Source organism: Rosa chinensis, chromosome 3, assembly GCF_002994745.2.
Source record: "Rosa chinensis cultivar Old Blush chromosome 3, RchiOBHm-V2, whole genome shotgun sequence".
Taxonomy (NCBI): Eukaryota; Viridiplantae; Streptophyta; class Magnoliopsida; order Rosales; family Rosaceae; genus Rosa; species Rosa chinensis.
Window position 1 is genome coordinate 12634632 of NC_037090.1, and position 16847 is coordinate 12651478.

Consider the following 16847-nt stretch of genomic DNA (forward strand, 5'->3'; position numbering starts at 1 on the left):
GGACTGCAATATGCTATTTCAAAGGTTCATTCAACTAGCAATTAAGACTTGAGAGTGATGATACAAGCTATATATCAACTTGAACTTGAGCACTATTGGACATATTATGGATGAGATTGAAAATATTTTTTGTCTTTTTTAATAAAGAGAGAATAATTACAAATATAAAAGCATAAATAAAAAAGATATCAAAAACAAATAACAGTCATACAATATGATGGGAGTAGCCTATTTTACGGGTGTCTAAGTCATCTTGTAGGCTTGATTGCGGATACCTGCGGGTCCTACAACCTGATCATTTTAAGGCTTAGTTTGGGATTGATGTGCTGTGAGAAGAAGCGCTTCTGAACTTGCTGTGAGAGGAATCACTTCCGAACTTGCTGTGAGAATAAGCAGCTGAGGTGTTTGGTAAACTGTTTTTAAAAGTGCTGTGAGAACGAAAAGCAATTTCTAGGTGTTTGGTAAGTTGCAAGGCAAACGTGCTTTGCCTGCGTATAATTACCAAAAATGGTCATACATGCTAAGATATGCTACTAAAATACATAATTTTGTTTTTTGATTATGTAACCATACCAAATAAAAAAATTTCTCATGCATTATCCTTATACCCTTGCTTGGATCGATTAAAAGATTTACTTTAAACCTTTTAATATGCATATTATGTTTTACTATTACACAAAATAGCAAGTTGGCCTCTCATTTGGTACTAGGAAATGTAAGCCCGTGCGATGCTGCGGGTGTTTTTTCTTGTCAAATTTATAGATTCACAGTTTACGGAATATTGTAGTTATATTACAAAAGTGGAAATACCAAGCAGAATTTGGTATTTTAATTTGGTTACAAAATTGATTTCCTAAGTAAAGCAGTTTCGCTATACAAATTTTGTCAAGTGTCAACAAAATAGCGACATCAGGTCCTTCGAGATGATTATTCTACAGCTAATGTAGGTTGTGACCGGGTGTTACTGCAAATGATAACAGCGGAGGGTTAGTAGATATTTTAATACAAATCAATAGAGTTTCTAAGTATAAATTCCGAGATACATAAGAGAATATTTCAAAACTTGAACTTAAACTTAAAATGCAGATAAGGGCAACATATAAAATTTTTAAAACATAAGTAAAGTTTCTAGGCAAAATGCTTAATTTTTTTTTAAATTGTTTTTAGGTTTAATTGTTTTAGATAAGATACTTCCGCTTGTTTATATTATGTAGAAAAGGGATTGTAATGATATGACATGAATGAAATTAGAGGACATACTTTGGTTATGTTTCATTTTGAGGTTGTTTCACTTTATTCCTGGTAGCCTTGGTATCAAGATTGTGTGCTACAACCAAAAACAACTACAAATGGCTACCAGATATGCATAAGTCACAGTGCCATAGCTATTTTGGGGTTGAACTACATTGCTAATTGATCTGCATCTGGTTTTTTTGTAAGGCAGAAGAAACAGTTAGAGACTTGAGAATCGTAAAATATACAGTAAATCATTTTGACATGCATGTTCATATTCTTCACAATGCCTATAAATTACATCAAGTTTTTTTTTATGTGAACATAGTCAAGCACCCCATGCTTTCTCAAGAAGATCAAGAAATGTTTTGCAATGACACAACTGAATCTCATTTCTCACAACTATATATCTTTATTTAGTATGACTGACAAATTCACAGTGAACATAAGGTAACACCTCTCACGTATATGGACTTATGAGAATACGGAAAAAGAAAATATGTTCTTTATTGTAAAATCCTATGCATATGAGCAATTAGCAAAGTCTATATATAATGACCATCAAGAAGAGAACATATGTAATTAAGGTAAAATTGGAACTTTAACCCACCACTTTTTTGTTTTGATTTCTTGCCTAAGGAGTTATGATTGTGTGTGGCTTTGATCTGCTGCTGAGTACGCGGCTACCTGCTTTGGTTCATCTGAGCTGCGGCTGTGGCTGCTAGAGACATGGATTGATATTGAGGAGGCAATGAGGCTGCTTGCAATTCCAGATCTCTGACCATAAAAAACCCAGAAAGCTATGTCAGGTGAGCCTCAATAAATAAAGCCAAATGAGATCACTACTTCATCCTTTATATGTAGCAAAACTCATCAATTAGAACTATAGAAGTCAAAACCCCAATGATCAACATGAAAAAAGACTTGAGGCTTTTAAGAAAAGAACGAAATAAATCCTAATGGGCAGAGCTTGCCTTATGATTTGTATTGTTTCACATATAGTTGACACACCAAAAATCAAACACCTAAGAGCTATGCATTTGTCCTCATCTGATGAGCTATGCATTCTCATATATCCCAAACCAGTTGCATTGCGTAATTAGTGATAGTGACATACTTGAATGTGCAAATTTCCAAATATACAATGACGTAGAAGCTTTGTAAATAAAAAAGATAGGGATGCCCAGTTCCATTCCTAGCTGCATGATAAGCTACAGTTCTGGTCCAAAGCTGCATGATTACCAAGAACCTTAATAGAGTGTCCTTCCCAAACTAATTCATCCATCATTAGAAAGCCCAAAGCTTGGAATACCACAACTTTGCAATTCCAATTAATCTACTATAATATGAAACAAGCATCAAAACAAACAAACAAAACAAACTGTGATTCAAAACGTTCTGAATAACAATATTGTAATTGTCAATTACAAATCTACAATCATAAATTTGCTTCCATGAAAAGCTAACAATGTTTTGCAATAGTTGCAATATGATTAGCAGTCTCTTCCCTAAAACAACAACTCCCACAGCATGCACTAGACCCAATCTTTCTATAGAACAAGGTTGCAGCACAAGGAAGGAAGCCATAACATGCTCTCCACATAAAGATTTTCACTTTATTTGGATACGTTAATGAGTTTAATCCCCTCAATGCTTTCCAGACCCCCCTTTTGTTTCCACCTCCACCTAAACAATTTCATATCAGATACAATTTCAATTTCCATCTAAATACCAAGACATATGCAATTCAATTCCCACCAAAATTGGCAAAATTGATGCCAAATTTCAAAACAGAAGCAATATAAATATACAATACAATTCAATTTCAATCAGTAACTAACGTCCAAAACAACTTGATCAATTCCATAACTCATAAATCGAACTGGAAAGCAACCAACAATTTCTGCTTTGCTGCTTGAGGAAGAGAGCAATCAAGAGTTCGAGGCTATTTGAACACTTGAGAGATTGATTGAAAACCCAGAAAGTAAAAACCTAGACAGATCGATCAACTATTTAACTGTAGTCCGTCACCGAGTTACTGTCGAGGAGAGCGAGGGTCGTCGAAGCCTTGACGGTCGAATAGAGAGACTGAGAGGGAAAAAAATATCAGTGCCCTCTCTCGATTTCTTTCGATGAGTATGAATCATGCTCAAGTATTTGACGGCGAAGGGAGGAGGAGGAGGAGGAGAGTGCGATGGTTTTGCCTTGCACAGAATACAGATGAAGAAAAATGACTGGGTTCAGTGTAAATTTTAGAAAATAATGAGGACAAAATCGAGAATTTGATAAATTTCATTAAAGAAGCACTGTTCACTCCGTGTTTTCCAGAGAAGCAGCTTTCAAAAGCTAGCACTTGGTTGCTTCTCGCTTTCAGCTTCTAGGAGAATCTATTTGGACCAAAAGCAACTTCTAGAGAATTTACCAAACACCATATCATAAATCCAAAAGCAGAAGCTGCCCCAAAAGAAGCTCCAAAAGCAATGCCAAACTAAGCCTTAGGCTTAGTTTGGGATTGCTGTGCTGTGAGAGGAAGCACTTCCGAACTTGCTGTGAGAGGAAGTGCTTCCGAACTTGCTGTGAGAGGAAGCAGCTGAGGTGTTTGGTAAACTGTCTTTAAAAATGCTGTGAGAATGAAAAACAATTTATAGGTGTTTGGTAAATTGCAAAACAAAAATGCTTTGATTAGGTATAATTATTAAAATGAGAGTTTACAAAAAATGTCAACTTTTTAATTTTTATTTAATTTAATAATATTTAATTATATAATTATGAATATATATAGACGTAAAAAGAGTAATATAAGTGATTTTTTTTTTACGAGAAGAGTAATATAAGTGATTGAAAAATCTTTAAAATTAATTTTAATAATTAAGCCAATAATATATTTGGCTTTTCCTTTACAATTAATGATCATCAGATCATTCCCTTGGGCTCGTTGGGTCCCCAGCTAATCCACAAAAAAAAATGGTCATCAGATCATCCATTTTCTGCTTCTTCCCTCACAATTTCGCACCAACAGCTCATATCCATTTCTTCTCTCCCTCCCTCTCTCTCTCTCATATCTGTCTTTTCCTTTAAATCATTCAATCATCCATCCAGCTTCCCATTCATTCTTTTTCCTACCCAGAAACCAGAAATCTTGGGATTTTGGGATTTTTTTTATAGCCATTCTGGGATTTGGTAGTTCTAAACATTGCATGCAAAAGTGGAGTCATCAATGGAATAGGATGCTTGGGTCAGATCAGCGATGAGATATTTGAGTTGCCCAGAAAATGCACTGTTGCTGACAGTGAGGGAGAGCAGCAGTTCGCAATTGCAGCCTTTGATTAGAAGAAATTAGGCGGCATCTATGCCATGCAGATGGTGAGGAGCATGGTGGCGAGTGCCTTTGAAAGCTGAATTTTGCAAGATTTTATCAATTTTTGAGATGGGTAGTTTTGTTTTTGAGATTCAAATGATGGGTCTTCGGTGATTTGAAAAACTTAATTGTATCTCGGAGTGTTTGAAGTGATGTTTCAGCTACAAGCCTCCATCTTCAGAGCAAAAAAATTGAGTGTGTGTTTGTGGAATTTGGTGTGTTATTTGTGCTCTTACACTAATTGTTTTTCTGAGAATTATGAGACGGTTTTTCTGGGTTTCAAATTCGATGTGATGAGTTCTTGAGGTATGGGGGATTGGTCTGAGTCTGCTTTGCTGAATGATTTTGAGAGTTCATGATGACGATGATTGATGATGAACTGACCATAGAGAAGGAAGGAAGAGAAAATAATCATTAATAGCTCCGTGTTTTTTAAGTTGCCTTCCGCAAAAGCCATTTTCAAAAGTTACTGAAAGTAGCTTCTGATTTTCTGTTGCGCGCAGAAGCGCTTCTGCCTAAAAGCTAAAATTCTGGAGTTTACCAAACAGCATCAGTTTGCACCAGAAGCGCTTTTGGTCCAAAAGCAATGCCAAACTAAGCCTTAGTGTGATAGTGTGGGCTTTGAAACGTTGTGAGGCCTATTTACTGTCAATTATAACCGGCTCGGGGTCCAGATAACATACAAAAAATATGATGGGAGCAAGGTTTTAAATTTCTCCGAAACTGCCGAAATTTCCGTAATTTTGAAGTACCGAAACAAAATTCATATGCTATATCATTTCCGTCAGAAGTTTCCCGAAATTTTCTGAAATTTTCCGTACATTTCCACGAAATTCTTAATTTCCGAAATATCTACACACACAATATATATTTAAAAATTCATACCGAAATTTTGTCCGAAATTTCTCTAAAATTTCTGTTAAATTTTATGTCACCTACAATGAATTTTTACTTCATACTTTTATAGAGAAAATATGAAATTTTGATTTTTTTTTTTTTTTCCAATCAAGTTGAATACAACAAAAAATCTTTTTGTTTTTATCTGCTACAAAGTTGAATGCTCCAACCATAACATGATTTCCTTTTTGCTTCGTCTCAAATATTGTATGCTTCATACACTGTAACATCATATTAGGTAATTCCCACAATATCCGATATATGGATTGCATGTGGAAAGGGAACAACACGTACACATACAATAACCATGTGATGAAGTACGAAAATCGTTTCCAAAATTCATGTACTTGGGAGCAGTATTATATAATACTAAATGAAAGAAGTTCAACCAGCTAGATCGAACCACATCGTAGTAGCTTTTATATTCCTTTTGTTGTACTTGTTCATTTTCATTTACGGGGTTTTGGTTTTACGTGCCCCGCCCCACCCCCTTGTAATTTTCTAATTATTAAAAAAAGTAAATCATATTTACATTATCAATATACAACACATTATCAATACACATAGATAAAAACACTAGTTTAGCAACCTACTACAGTACTAGTTAATTACTCGTCCATATAAAATATCATAATTCTGTTATAAATGTATAATTTTAGAGATGTTACATTGTAAATAGGTTTATTATAGGTTAGTTTAGTCTATGCAAAAGTTTCATTCAAAAATATCATTTTATAAATGCAATTAATTTGATTTCTTTATTTTTAACCGAAATTTCCACCGAAATCGAAACTTTCTCCGAAATTTCCTTAAATTTGAAGTACCGAAATCGAAATCGAAACCGAAATTTGAAACCTTGGATGGGAGAGGTCCGTGTTCGAAAAGTGATTCGACCTGCAAGCCTTTGGGTCTGAAATCCGGATCCAAACTCTATCCGGATCAGTAAAAGTATTGAGAGGCGGTAACTGACTAACGGGTCGGGTTAATATAGAGAGAGGCGATGGTCGGGTTTGGGATTTGATTGATTGAGCTCAGAAATGCCGGTCAGAGCGGCAGAGACCTCCGCGCCTCCTCAACACCATTCAGGTACTTCCCTCTATTTCACACCACCACTGCTTTCACCATTCCCTATTCTTATTGGGGTTCTTAGCCAAACCTCGACTATTCAACGATCCAATTATTCACTGTTTCTTCTCACAACTATTCACTCGTGAAACGTGATTCTAAATCCTCATATTCTACATGTGCATCGCTTGAAGGTTCAAACTGCGGACATACATCTCCCCCACCCTTCACACTTTTAAGCGTTGGCCAGGTTTCTCTCTTTGCCCCTGGCTTTTGGAATTCTTATATTTCTTAATGTCTTTGTGAAATTGGAATCGCTGTGATTTTGATCAAATTTGTAATGATTGTCTATTCTGGGAAATGGGGAATTGAATTGTAGCTCTGCTGGTATGTTATTGTAGCATTAAGTTAATGATTCTGTGGCAGGGCTTCTCCGGTACTCAAAATGTTTCGAGTCTGCAGAAAGAAGAAGCTTGGAGAGTAAATGTTCGGATACAAGGGTGTGATCTTGAGAATGGTTATCTGTGTGGAACCATGGAAGCACTTAATGTTCCCATGGCTGACACACCAGTAAGAAATTGCTCTTTTTCCTTGCTGATCGTCGGTCCTCATGTCAATGTTCTAGTATCAGATTTGCTTCAATGTATTCATTAACAACAGTCAATTAGTTCAGCAGCTGCGGAACTGGTGTATACAACATCTTTAGAGATAGTGGTCCAGGAAGACTTTATATAAGGAATTTTGCAATAGAATTATATTAGATGGCCAGCCTCGTACAGTTAAATCAAAGCATGCATTCTCTGTGTTTGTTGGGTGCTGCAGCTGACTTAGTTTGCCTGATTTCCAATTCATCAGTCTTTCACTCACTGTCTCTTTGCCTCTTCGTATCCATTTATCGCTGAAAACCGCGTGTCTCATAGGATAGATAGGTTTTCTTTATATTTGCTTTGGGTTTGGAATTAAGTTAGACAACATGCTTAAATATGCACTCAAGTCACTCTTGCATATTAATTCGAGGTAACCACTTTTTTCTGGACGTTGCCATCTAGTTGTTTGTTTCTCCACCACCAACCTCTTTGACATAAAGTGAATTGAACTTTGATCTGTTTTATCTTTTATTTCTCGATTTTCTGCATTATCATCATTGTATTGACTAATTTTATCTCGATTCATAAGAAACTGTTGTATTTTCATCATAGGAGGCCTTCATTGAGCATTTACTTTCTTTTCATTGTGTGGTAGGTCGTCACCTTTTGGGAAGGGGAGATTGTTGACACCAAGAATTATACTTTCTTCACTGAGAAGTGGGAAGCAACGTATGGCTTTTTGTTCTTTTATCTACAATTGAGAAAGGACCCATATTTAGCTAGTTGTGATGGTGAATAACAATCAAATGTTTGTGCAACTTGTGACAGACACGATGATGATATAAGGCACTGGACCAAATTTCCTTCTTTTTCTGCTCTTTTGGTAAGCTAAGGAGTCTTAATGTTGTCTTTCATATCTGAAGTTCTTTTGTCTCCTAACTAATTCGACATTTTACAGAGCCGAGTGGAAGTTGATGGTGGCAAATCATTAGATCTCAGCAACTATAAATACATATTCATGGTAAGTTGGTAACTGGTCTAAATGCTTTATTATCACCTGTCAGTTAGCAAAAATCAAATGTCCAATAAAATTGAGTTCTTTGATTTGCTGGTGCAGAGATGGAAGGAGCAATACTTTGTGAATGTTGGCACAGACTGTGGTTTGACTATAGCCGGCTTTTACTATGTGTGTTTCTCATGTAGTGATGGCTCCATCAACGGCTTTTATTATGATCCTAATAGCAGGTAGCTTTCCTTCATCTTCTTGTTGGTCTATGAATTTGACGTATTGTAACTCTTTGCTTTGTTCAAAATATAGAATGCTGTTGATTTCTTCTATTTATGATGGGGATGTGCTTATGCGTAGGAAGTAAACTATCACTTTTCATACCATTCACCGTCTTTTGTCACTTCATTAGTACATTGCGACTTATTGACTGAAATGCTATGTGAACCAACCTGCAGCCCGTTCCAGAAGCTTGAGCTGAAATCCACAAATGAGGGAAGATTAGGATTCAGTTTTTCGTCCTACGAACTGCGATAGTATTTGTCATACATATATTCTCTCTTTTGTACAAGCATGGTAGACGTTAACAATATGTAGATTCGTTTTGTGTTAGTAATGGTACGTAACGAGCTGTGTTGTGATTACCATATACTAGTGACTTTGAGATGATATCATGCATTTGATCGTGAATTTTTGATTGAGAAATACAGGAAAGTTTAGTTCGTTCTCTATGATTCTTGGCATTATCTTCAGTATGTTTAGCATGTAATTTTCTCTGGTACCTACAAGGCTACAACCTAGTAAGCGGTAATTGGGGATGTCAAACCCAGAATACTGCGAGTAAGGGGAATTGGGCTTAACCCGTGCTGCCACTATGCTGTATGGAACTACTACCTATCGTCTTACAGGCTCTACCTAGGCAGTAGTTCAAGATTCCAGGATAAAGTCGATAAACAACTCAATCAGTAATTTCTTCTTTTTCTTTAGCAAAGTAGTTGGACCCTGTGGTTTACCTGATTCAAGGGCTATGAATATATGCTTTAGAACTGGAAACACATCGATTAGAAGGGCTGCTGAACAAGACGATCGTTCAACACCACACCTCCTGCAGCAGCATCTGCAAATACTGAATTGCAGCCTATTGCTTTAAAGTTTAAACTCATTTCCTTATCAAACATTTTATTTATTGGCATTCTTTTTAGGGGCCATGACCACTTACCTAATTTTAACTTTAAAATTGCTCACTTGCTCCACTAAAAGTTTTTTAACCCAATTTAAACGTTAATGACAGTTTTACCCTCATTTTAATTAACAAACTACACTCCTCTCACACTCTCTCCCTAAACTCATCTCTCTCTCTCTCTCTCTCTCTCTCTGTTCAAAGACCCGATCTAGTTCCGTCACGGCAATCCTGACCAAGCAGGAGACTGTGAAGGAGCATAAGGAAGAGGAATCCGGGAAGCCCAGTTTCAATTTCAAGACCGATATGGTGGAGAAGGCCGAATCCATCAACCGGGCCTTAGACGCCGCCGTTTCGCTGAAAGACCCGATTACGATCCACGAAGCGATGCGGTACTCTTTGCTCGCTGGAGGCAAGAGGGTCCGACCCGTTCTGTGTGTCGCAGCGTGCCAGCTCGTCAGAGGGTCTGAGTCCGTCGCCGTGCTGGCGGCCTGCGCTGTCAAGATGATCCACACCATGTCGTTGATCCATGACGACTTGACGTGCATGGATAACGACGAACTCTGCCGCGGGAAGCCCACCAACCACAAGGTTTTCGGCGAAGATGTTACCGTTTTGGCAGGTGACGAGCTTTTCTCCTTTGCGTTTGAGCACCTAGCCTTGTCCACCGTCGGCGTCGAGCCTTCTAGAATCGTCCGAGCCGTGGAAGAGCTTGCCCGGTCAATCGGGTCGGAGGGATTGGTGGCAGGTCAAGTCGTGGATACCCACTCCGAGGGGTTATCCGACGTGGGACTGGATCGAGTACCTGGAGTACAAACACCTCCACAAAACTGTAGCTCTTCATGAATGTGCAGTTGTTCTCGGTGTTGGCGTATTGCAACTCTCCCGGTATCGCAAACAATCTCCAGCAAATCCGTCTTTTATTGTTTTTCATGGGGGCAATAAAAAGATTATTGAGGGGCAATACACTGTTTATTGGGGCAATAATAAGATTATTAGGGGGCAATAATATGACTATTAGGAGACAATAATATGAGTATTGAGGGGCAATAATGTGCATATAAATTTATCAATTGTGCCTGTAGTATATTCATTTTGGTTTTGGGAGTTTATACAATTCACTGGACAGCAATAATATGATTATTGGAGGCAATAATATGATTATTGGGAGGCAATAATATAAGTATTGGGGAGCAATAATATGATTACTGGGAGGCAATAATATGGTTACTGAGTATTATTAGGGGGGCAATAAATTCATACGCCTGAATCCGGTCACCAGTCCGGTAGCCGGATTCCAGATTCCAGTGACCGATCGCCGGATTCCGGTCACAGGAGCACGCAGCCGGCCACTGGTCACCGGAGTCCGCCAAGGTCTTCTATCACTTCTCTCTCTAAGTGACAAAGAAGGAGGGCCAAAATTGTCCCAAAAATAAATAAAAAGAATAAAAAATGAATTAATTAGGTATTAGGGAAATAATCCCTTAGAGTGTTTTGGGTAAATGGGGTTAAAAAACTGTTAGTGGAGCAAGTGGGCAATTTTTAAGCTGAAATTGGGTTAATGATCATTTCCCCTTCTTTTTATAAATATTTCCAAAATCCTGATACCAAAACTATATACTTAGACAGTTTAGATTTTGTTGACTTGTTTGTTTTGCTTGTTTATTGTTGAGGTTTTGGTTAGGTCCCCTTTCATTGTCATTCATATTTTTTTGGCTTAATAAATTGGAGTGTTAGAGCATGTCCACCGGTTTCTCCTTGACCGACCTCCACCTCATCAATCCTAGGTGGTGACCATAAATTGGGAAAAACAAACTTCCACTGGCAAAGTTTTAACCAGCCAAAGTTTGGATTTTCATGACCGAGGCCAAGAAAAAAAGGCAAAGCCTTGACATAATTCTTGACCCATGGGGACCGGCTGCCAGCTCGGCCCGCTCCATATCGTGGCTGACTTCAGCAAGGTCGCGACAGAAACTAAGCCAGGAGCGCCGGAGATGTCGTCGATGCCGAAGAGCTGCGATGGAGCCGAGGAATACCCAGAAACCAAATCATCAAAACTTGATCGATTTCAAAAACTAAGAATATTAGTATGTAGAGGGTGTTGAGAGGATTGAATTTCCTACCTCATGCAGTTAAATCGGCCACCGTAGCCGCCGGAAAAACTTCATGCTTCTCGAGCCTCGTATAGCCGCTGTGGTCACCGATTGGATAATCTACCGCCAGGAGGATGTTGGAACTGAGGAGAGGGATCGGACGCAGGTGGTCCGCCGCCGGGAGATGGCCGGTCGGTGGAGTGCCGGTCGGATTCTCTTTCCGGGTTTCTGAGTTGCGCTCTCTGGTCAGAAGCCCATAAGAAGCTTATGTGGTCTGCATGTTTGACCCAATCTGATCCAATATATAGCCTCCAATAATTGAATTTGGACGGCTATGATGAAGTCTGTGGGTATTTCAATGGCCCAAATCGCATAGCACAAATTTCTCCTTTTTCTTTTAATAATTTCTAAAATCTCGTAATTTTGAAAAATTATTATAAATAGCTCGGATATCCGAAAAATTCCCCAAAAATTCTGACAAACTCGTTGTATCATGAACTTTATTATCCAACTCTTAAATCACGGATTTCACTCGTGAAAATTTCTAAAAATATTCTCAAGCATCTTTTATAATTACAAAGATTGTAAATAAATAATTTAATGAACGATCTCAATTAAGCTCGATGAATTCCGGGACTCACAAAGAGTATGCAAATGATCTATTTACATCAAATATATTTCAATTTTACAATAAACAAATTAAATTTTTTTTTTTCAATGAACAGTAACTGACTGGTCAAGAAACAGAACGGGTAGAAACTCATATCCAGTAGTAGTGAACAGTTTCTTGACCAGTCGACCCAGTGACTTTACGACCTTGACATTTACCCCCAATAGGTGGACTTGCTCTTAGAGAGGTTGCTCCTCTGCTATCACTCATTGCATCAAAAAATTAAAAAAATAAAAGCTTGAAAGTGTAAAATGTTCCGGTATAATTATCATCCAACAACAAGCGAAAGTTTTGCATTTATGAGTTTGGAATTGACATTGTCAGTAAGAGCAAGTCCAGCGATCTGCTCTTGACCAGGCAAAGTCATGGAATGATGATGTGGTGACTGGGCAAGTGCATATTTTCTCCTCCACCGGGCCAGTTTTAACTGGGCAAAGTTTGGCTTTCTTTGCCCCAAGGGCATGAAAAATTCCAAGCGCATGCCTTTTGTCTTGCCTAGGCTTGGGCAGCCACCAGCTCGCCCCGCAGCAGAGCATGGCTGACGTCACAGGGGGCCACGCAGCAGGAGACGTGAAAGAGAGAGCAAGTGAAGATCACGGACGAATGGGGGAGCAAGTGAAAATCACCAATGAACAGTAAAAAAAACTTAAACAGTAAATCCAAACAGTGAAATACATTGATGAACAGTGAATTACGTGACCAATATAATGTGAATAGTGAAAAGTGAACAGTGTTGACCGGGCAAGAAAAACAACCGGTGTAAATCCATATCCAGTGGCAGTGAATAGTAACTTGACCGGTCGAATTCTTGACTTCTCGACTTTGTCTTTTCTTGACTACGGGTGAACTTGCTCTAATGAAATATCAAAGGGGGGTTATATTCAGTTAAAATGGCAGTTTTTGTTAGAAGGCAATCATCCAATCACCAAGGCCTCATGATCGATCATTCAAGAGTTAAAACGATCACGTACAACGTGGACCCAACGCAACTAGAAGAGAGCCCCACTATCTCCCACTTTCAGTCATCTCATTCTCAACTTCAGTGCCAACAACGTTGATCCTAGCTGTATAGACTGCTTAATAACCCTATATTGAAGGCGATGGATGATGATGATAATGGAAGCCATTAATTCGTATAAGTAGCTCACAGAGCCATCCTCGTGCATGGGTTCACGCAATTGGTAGCCACAGTGAAAATTAAAAACCACCCTCTAAAATCTAACCACGCACACGCTCTAGCTGCATTGCTGCATTTACCCCTTTCATGAGGGACGTCTCCCTCTTTTTATTTCCCTCTCTCTCTCTAACCACCCACTACAGCTACAGTGCCACCACCTCTTCTTATATATAGCCAACTTTCTCTCCTTTTCACCATCAACAATGGTATCTTTAGTTTTCTCTCTCCATCTGTCAAAGTACACAGAATAAATCATAGGCAAGAAAGATTGGTGTTGGTGCATGTCAGAGCTGTCCCATATATTATTGAATTTGGAGATTAAGGTACAAATACATAGGCCAGCTCGAAAACAATAATACTGTAGTAACTGCTGCTGCTCCTGCTTCTCCAATTGGTTGAGAATCTGGACATATGGATCAAAGTTTGCTCTGCGATGAGGTGTGGCCTTCCAGCCCTTTGACGACTGCTATGAACTACATGATTGATTGTGGAACATTATCAATGTATGCAAGAAGTAAGGATGACTATGATGAATCTTTTACTATATGCTTGGAGAAGGAGATGAGTTACATGCCCCAACCGAACTACGTAGAAAATCTCTGCTCAAATCATTTGGTCATTGCTAGGTTTAAAAGCATTCAATGGTTTATCAAGGTTAGTATTGATATGATTACTTTTCAAGAACCATGACTACCCTTTTCTTTGCTGATCAAGTTGTCTCCTACTGTTTGTGTTTTCCAGTCTAGAAGCCGCTTGAACCTCTCCCTTAGAACTGTTTTTTATGCTGCAAACTACCTTGATCGCTTCATATCTATGAATCACTGTAATGTAAGCAATATGATATACCTGTATATATGTGTGTGAGAGGGGAGGGATTTTTTTTCCCCATTTCTACTTTTTTTAATCTTCATATATTTCCACAATTTGGTGAGTTTCCAGCCATGGAAATATTGGATGGTGGAATTGTTGTCTATTGCTTGCTTATCCATTGCCTCCAAGTTTAATGACACCTGCTCTCCTACCTTGCTTGAAATTCAGGTATACTTAATTTAGTTATTGTGTGATCAGCTAATGTTTTTTTAAGTTTTAGGAATATATTTACCAATTGTTTCATTTGGTGATATATATGAACTGAAGAGGGAGGATCTGGACTACTCTTTTGACTCCATCACAATCCAACGAATGGAAATAATGGTGCTAGAGGCATTAGGATGGCGCATTGCTTCTACAACAGCTTACTCGTACCTAGAACTGCTGTTATCATTGATCAATCTTGACTCCAGATCCTTTAAACCTCAAATTCAGGAACAGTTGATTACCAAATTCAACAACTTGCTTCTTGGAGCTATTTCAGGTAGTATGTGAGTTGCATATGGTCTGGTTCTCTATTTAACTACTTATTAGTTGTATGGATTAAGAGAAACGATGAAGTTTGGAATTTTGGATCCCTAAATTAATACTAAACAAAACATCTGTAGACATCTCCTGACCGGAAAAAAAGGTTATTTTCAGACACAAATTGCACAGTATCAATACAGAAAATAATCGATGCTGTTTAAAAATCGTGTGCGAGTGTGTGATGATTTATGTGTGTATATACTAATATTATGCATACTCTTACTGACATGAATAATGATTAATAAGTAACGGAACCAAATGAAATGGTCCAGACTCGAAGCTGCTGGAGTTTAGGCCAAGCGTGGTTGCCATATCTGCTCTAAGTTGCAGCCTAGACAAGTCAATTATTTCAAGTACAGCATCTGATACCTACCTAGCCTGTGCTACAAGTCTACTGGATAACAATCAAAAGGTTGAACGTCGGAGTCCCCTTTATGCCCCTTTTTTCCACTACTATTAATTTTCTCCAACTGTTTTATTGATAATTGGTTCTTCAACTTATTAGGCTGAGTTGGTCAAGTGCCAGAAGCTCATGGAAGCACAAGCAGTAGCTGATGATTGCTTCTACAACTTACTAGCTCACAGGGTTTTCCATTTCTGCCCTTCAAGTCCCACAACTGTGTTGCTGAAGGAGCGGATTAACTTTTCTCATTATCATGTTGATTTCTCCCTCTTTAAGATGAGAGCTCAAAGAATGGACACTGCGGAATCAACAGCAAGGATCTGCCGGAAGAGAAAGAGGGAAGAAGAAGAAGAGTAAAAAAAAAAAAAAAAAAAGGTGTCTTTCATTTTTCCTTTTAATCTTTAACTTGTATGCAACTATAGTAACAACATATAGTGAGATTTACGGCCAAGAAAGTCTTGGCCCAGAATTTAAACAAACTCCATGATATTTATCAGACAAGAAATAAGAGCAAGCAGTTCTTCTTTTAACCTACTACATGCATATTAACGACGACCACGTAATGTTAGTGTTAGACAATCACTATACCGCAAATGTTTAATCTCTTAATTGGAAATGCATGACTCCACCTTTCTCTCCAAGCTAACATGCGCAGAGAAGCAGCAAACTACACACATACTGCTGTATTCTCTTTCCGCTAGTGTTTTCTTGCTCATAAAGAATCAATGACACGAACGAACTAGCCAGAAACACTGTTCATGAAATGTGACCTGTGAGAGTTAAAGACTCATAGTTCAGAACTTTAATCGACCATAGAGATCAGAGGAGAAGTTATTTATGGCATGTCCCACCAGCAAAAGTCCAAAGTCCACACACAAGTCAAACGACATCCATCATTATAATACAAAGCATCCAAATATGTACGTGGAAAGCTCTTTGCCAAGTATTCTATAGAGTCAAGTTGATAAGGAAGCTAAAGGAACCAATCGCATAAGAGTTGCATAGAACACAACCACCAAAAAAAAAAAAATGGCAACTTCATCATCTACCATACTATCATCTTCCTTCCTCCCTGCTAGGGTTTTAACAGCAAATCATCCAACCCAGCAACTCTGTATTTTCCCAAATGGGACTTTGCATCGCACAGCCTCCACGAAGCGTGCCACCTTCAGCGTTCGAGCCGCCAAGCTTCCTCCTGGAGTATGTTCTTTGCTTCCTTTGTCATCATAGATTAACTCCTTCAATGTATTTATCTAGTTGTGATGAACATGATGTGTATGAACATTTCAGGTAGTGGTGCCAAAAGTAGAGCCAAAGTTTCAGGCTCCTTTTCTTGGGTTCACCAGGACTGCAGAAATATGGAATTCTAGAGCTTGTATGATTGGACTAATTGGAACTTTCATCGTAGAATTGGTAAATTCTTCTTCTATTGTTGTTGTAATGGTCTGTTATTGCCAATGATTAAGCTCTGGAAGGTTTGATTTCTGGCTGACATGTTTTTTTAATTTTTTTAATTTTTTTTATTATAATAATTTTCAGATATTGAACAAGGGGATACTGCAGCTGATTGGAGTGGAAATTGGAAAAGGTCTTGATATTCCTCTTTGATTATTCAAGATGGGAATGAAAGTAACATTAATTGAAAAGCATTTTGTAGTTCATCTTTAAGTCGGTAACTCTGTTTTGTATCTGGAGTAATTTGTGTGCAGACTCTTGTAATGAAATGAAATTATGATATAGCTGTTAAAACGAGCTCCTTTGACCTTTCCAATCTTCTTAC

General features: G+C 38.2%; 3 protein-coding genes and 1 pseudogene across 4 annotated transcripts; all 4 read left to right on the forward strand.

Annotated features, from left to right (window-relative positions):
* Positions 1-6472: 6472 nt before the first annotated feature.
* On the forward strand, positions 6473-8836 carry LOC112195125 (glucose-induced degradation protein 4 homolog). Of its 2 annotated transcripts, none has more exons than XM_024335483.2 (8): positions 6473-6574; positions 6748-6803; positions 6980-7123; positions 7796-7869; positions 7969-8023; positions 8099-8161; positions 8258-8385; positions 8605-8836. In XM_024335483.2, the coding sequence occupies exons 1-8, from the start codon at positions 6526-6528 to the stop codon at positions 8681-8683; spliced, it is 648 nt and encodes a 215-aa protein (XP_024191251.1). In that variant the 5' UTR covers positions 6473-6525; the 3' UTR covers positions 8684-8836. The 2 variants fall into 2 exon arrangements, with proteins under 2 accessions (XP_024191251.1, XP_024191252.1); XM_024335484.2 differs by lacking the exon at positions 8605-8836 and adding an exon at positions 8507-8528.
* Positions 8837-9430: 594 nt separating this feature from the next.
* LOC112194138 lies at positions 9431-11651 on the forward strand (annotated as a pseudogene).
* Positions 11652-13147: 1496 nt separating this feature from the next.
* On the forward strand, positions 13148-15558 carry LOC112191854 (putative cyclin-D7-1). The gene is made up of 6 exons (XM_024331298.2): positions 13148-13920; positions 14008-14094; positions 14206-14304; positions 14404-14620; positions 14937-15076; positions 15170-15558. The coding sequence occupies exons 1-6, from the start codon at positions 13678-13680 to the stop codon at positions 15422-15424; spliced, it is 1041 nt and encodes a 346-aa protein (XP_024187066.1). The 5' UTR covers positions 13148-13677; the 3' UTR covers positions 15425-15558.
* Positions 15559-16038: 480 nt separating this feature from the next.
* Positions 16039-16838, forward strand: LOC112193848 (light-harvesting complex-like protein OHP1, chloroplastic). Its single transcript, XM_024334089.2, has 3 exons — positions 16039-16267; positions 16358-16480; positions 16607-16838. The coding sequence occupies exons 1-3, from the start codon at positions 16097-16099 to the stop codon at positions 16673-16675; spliced, it is 363 nt and encodes a 120-aa protein (XP_024189857.1). The 5' UTR covers positions 16039-16096; the 3' UTR covers positions 16676-16838.
* The last annotated feature ends 9 nt before the right edge of the window (positions 16839-16847 follow it).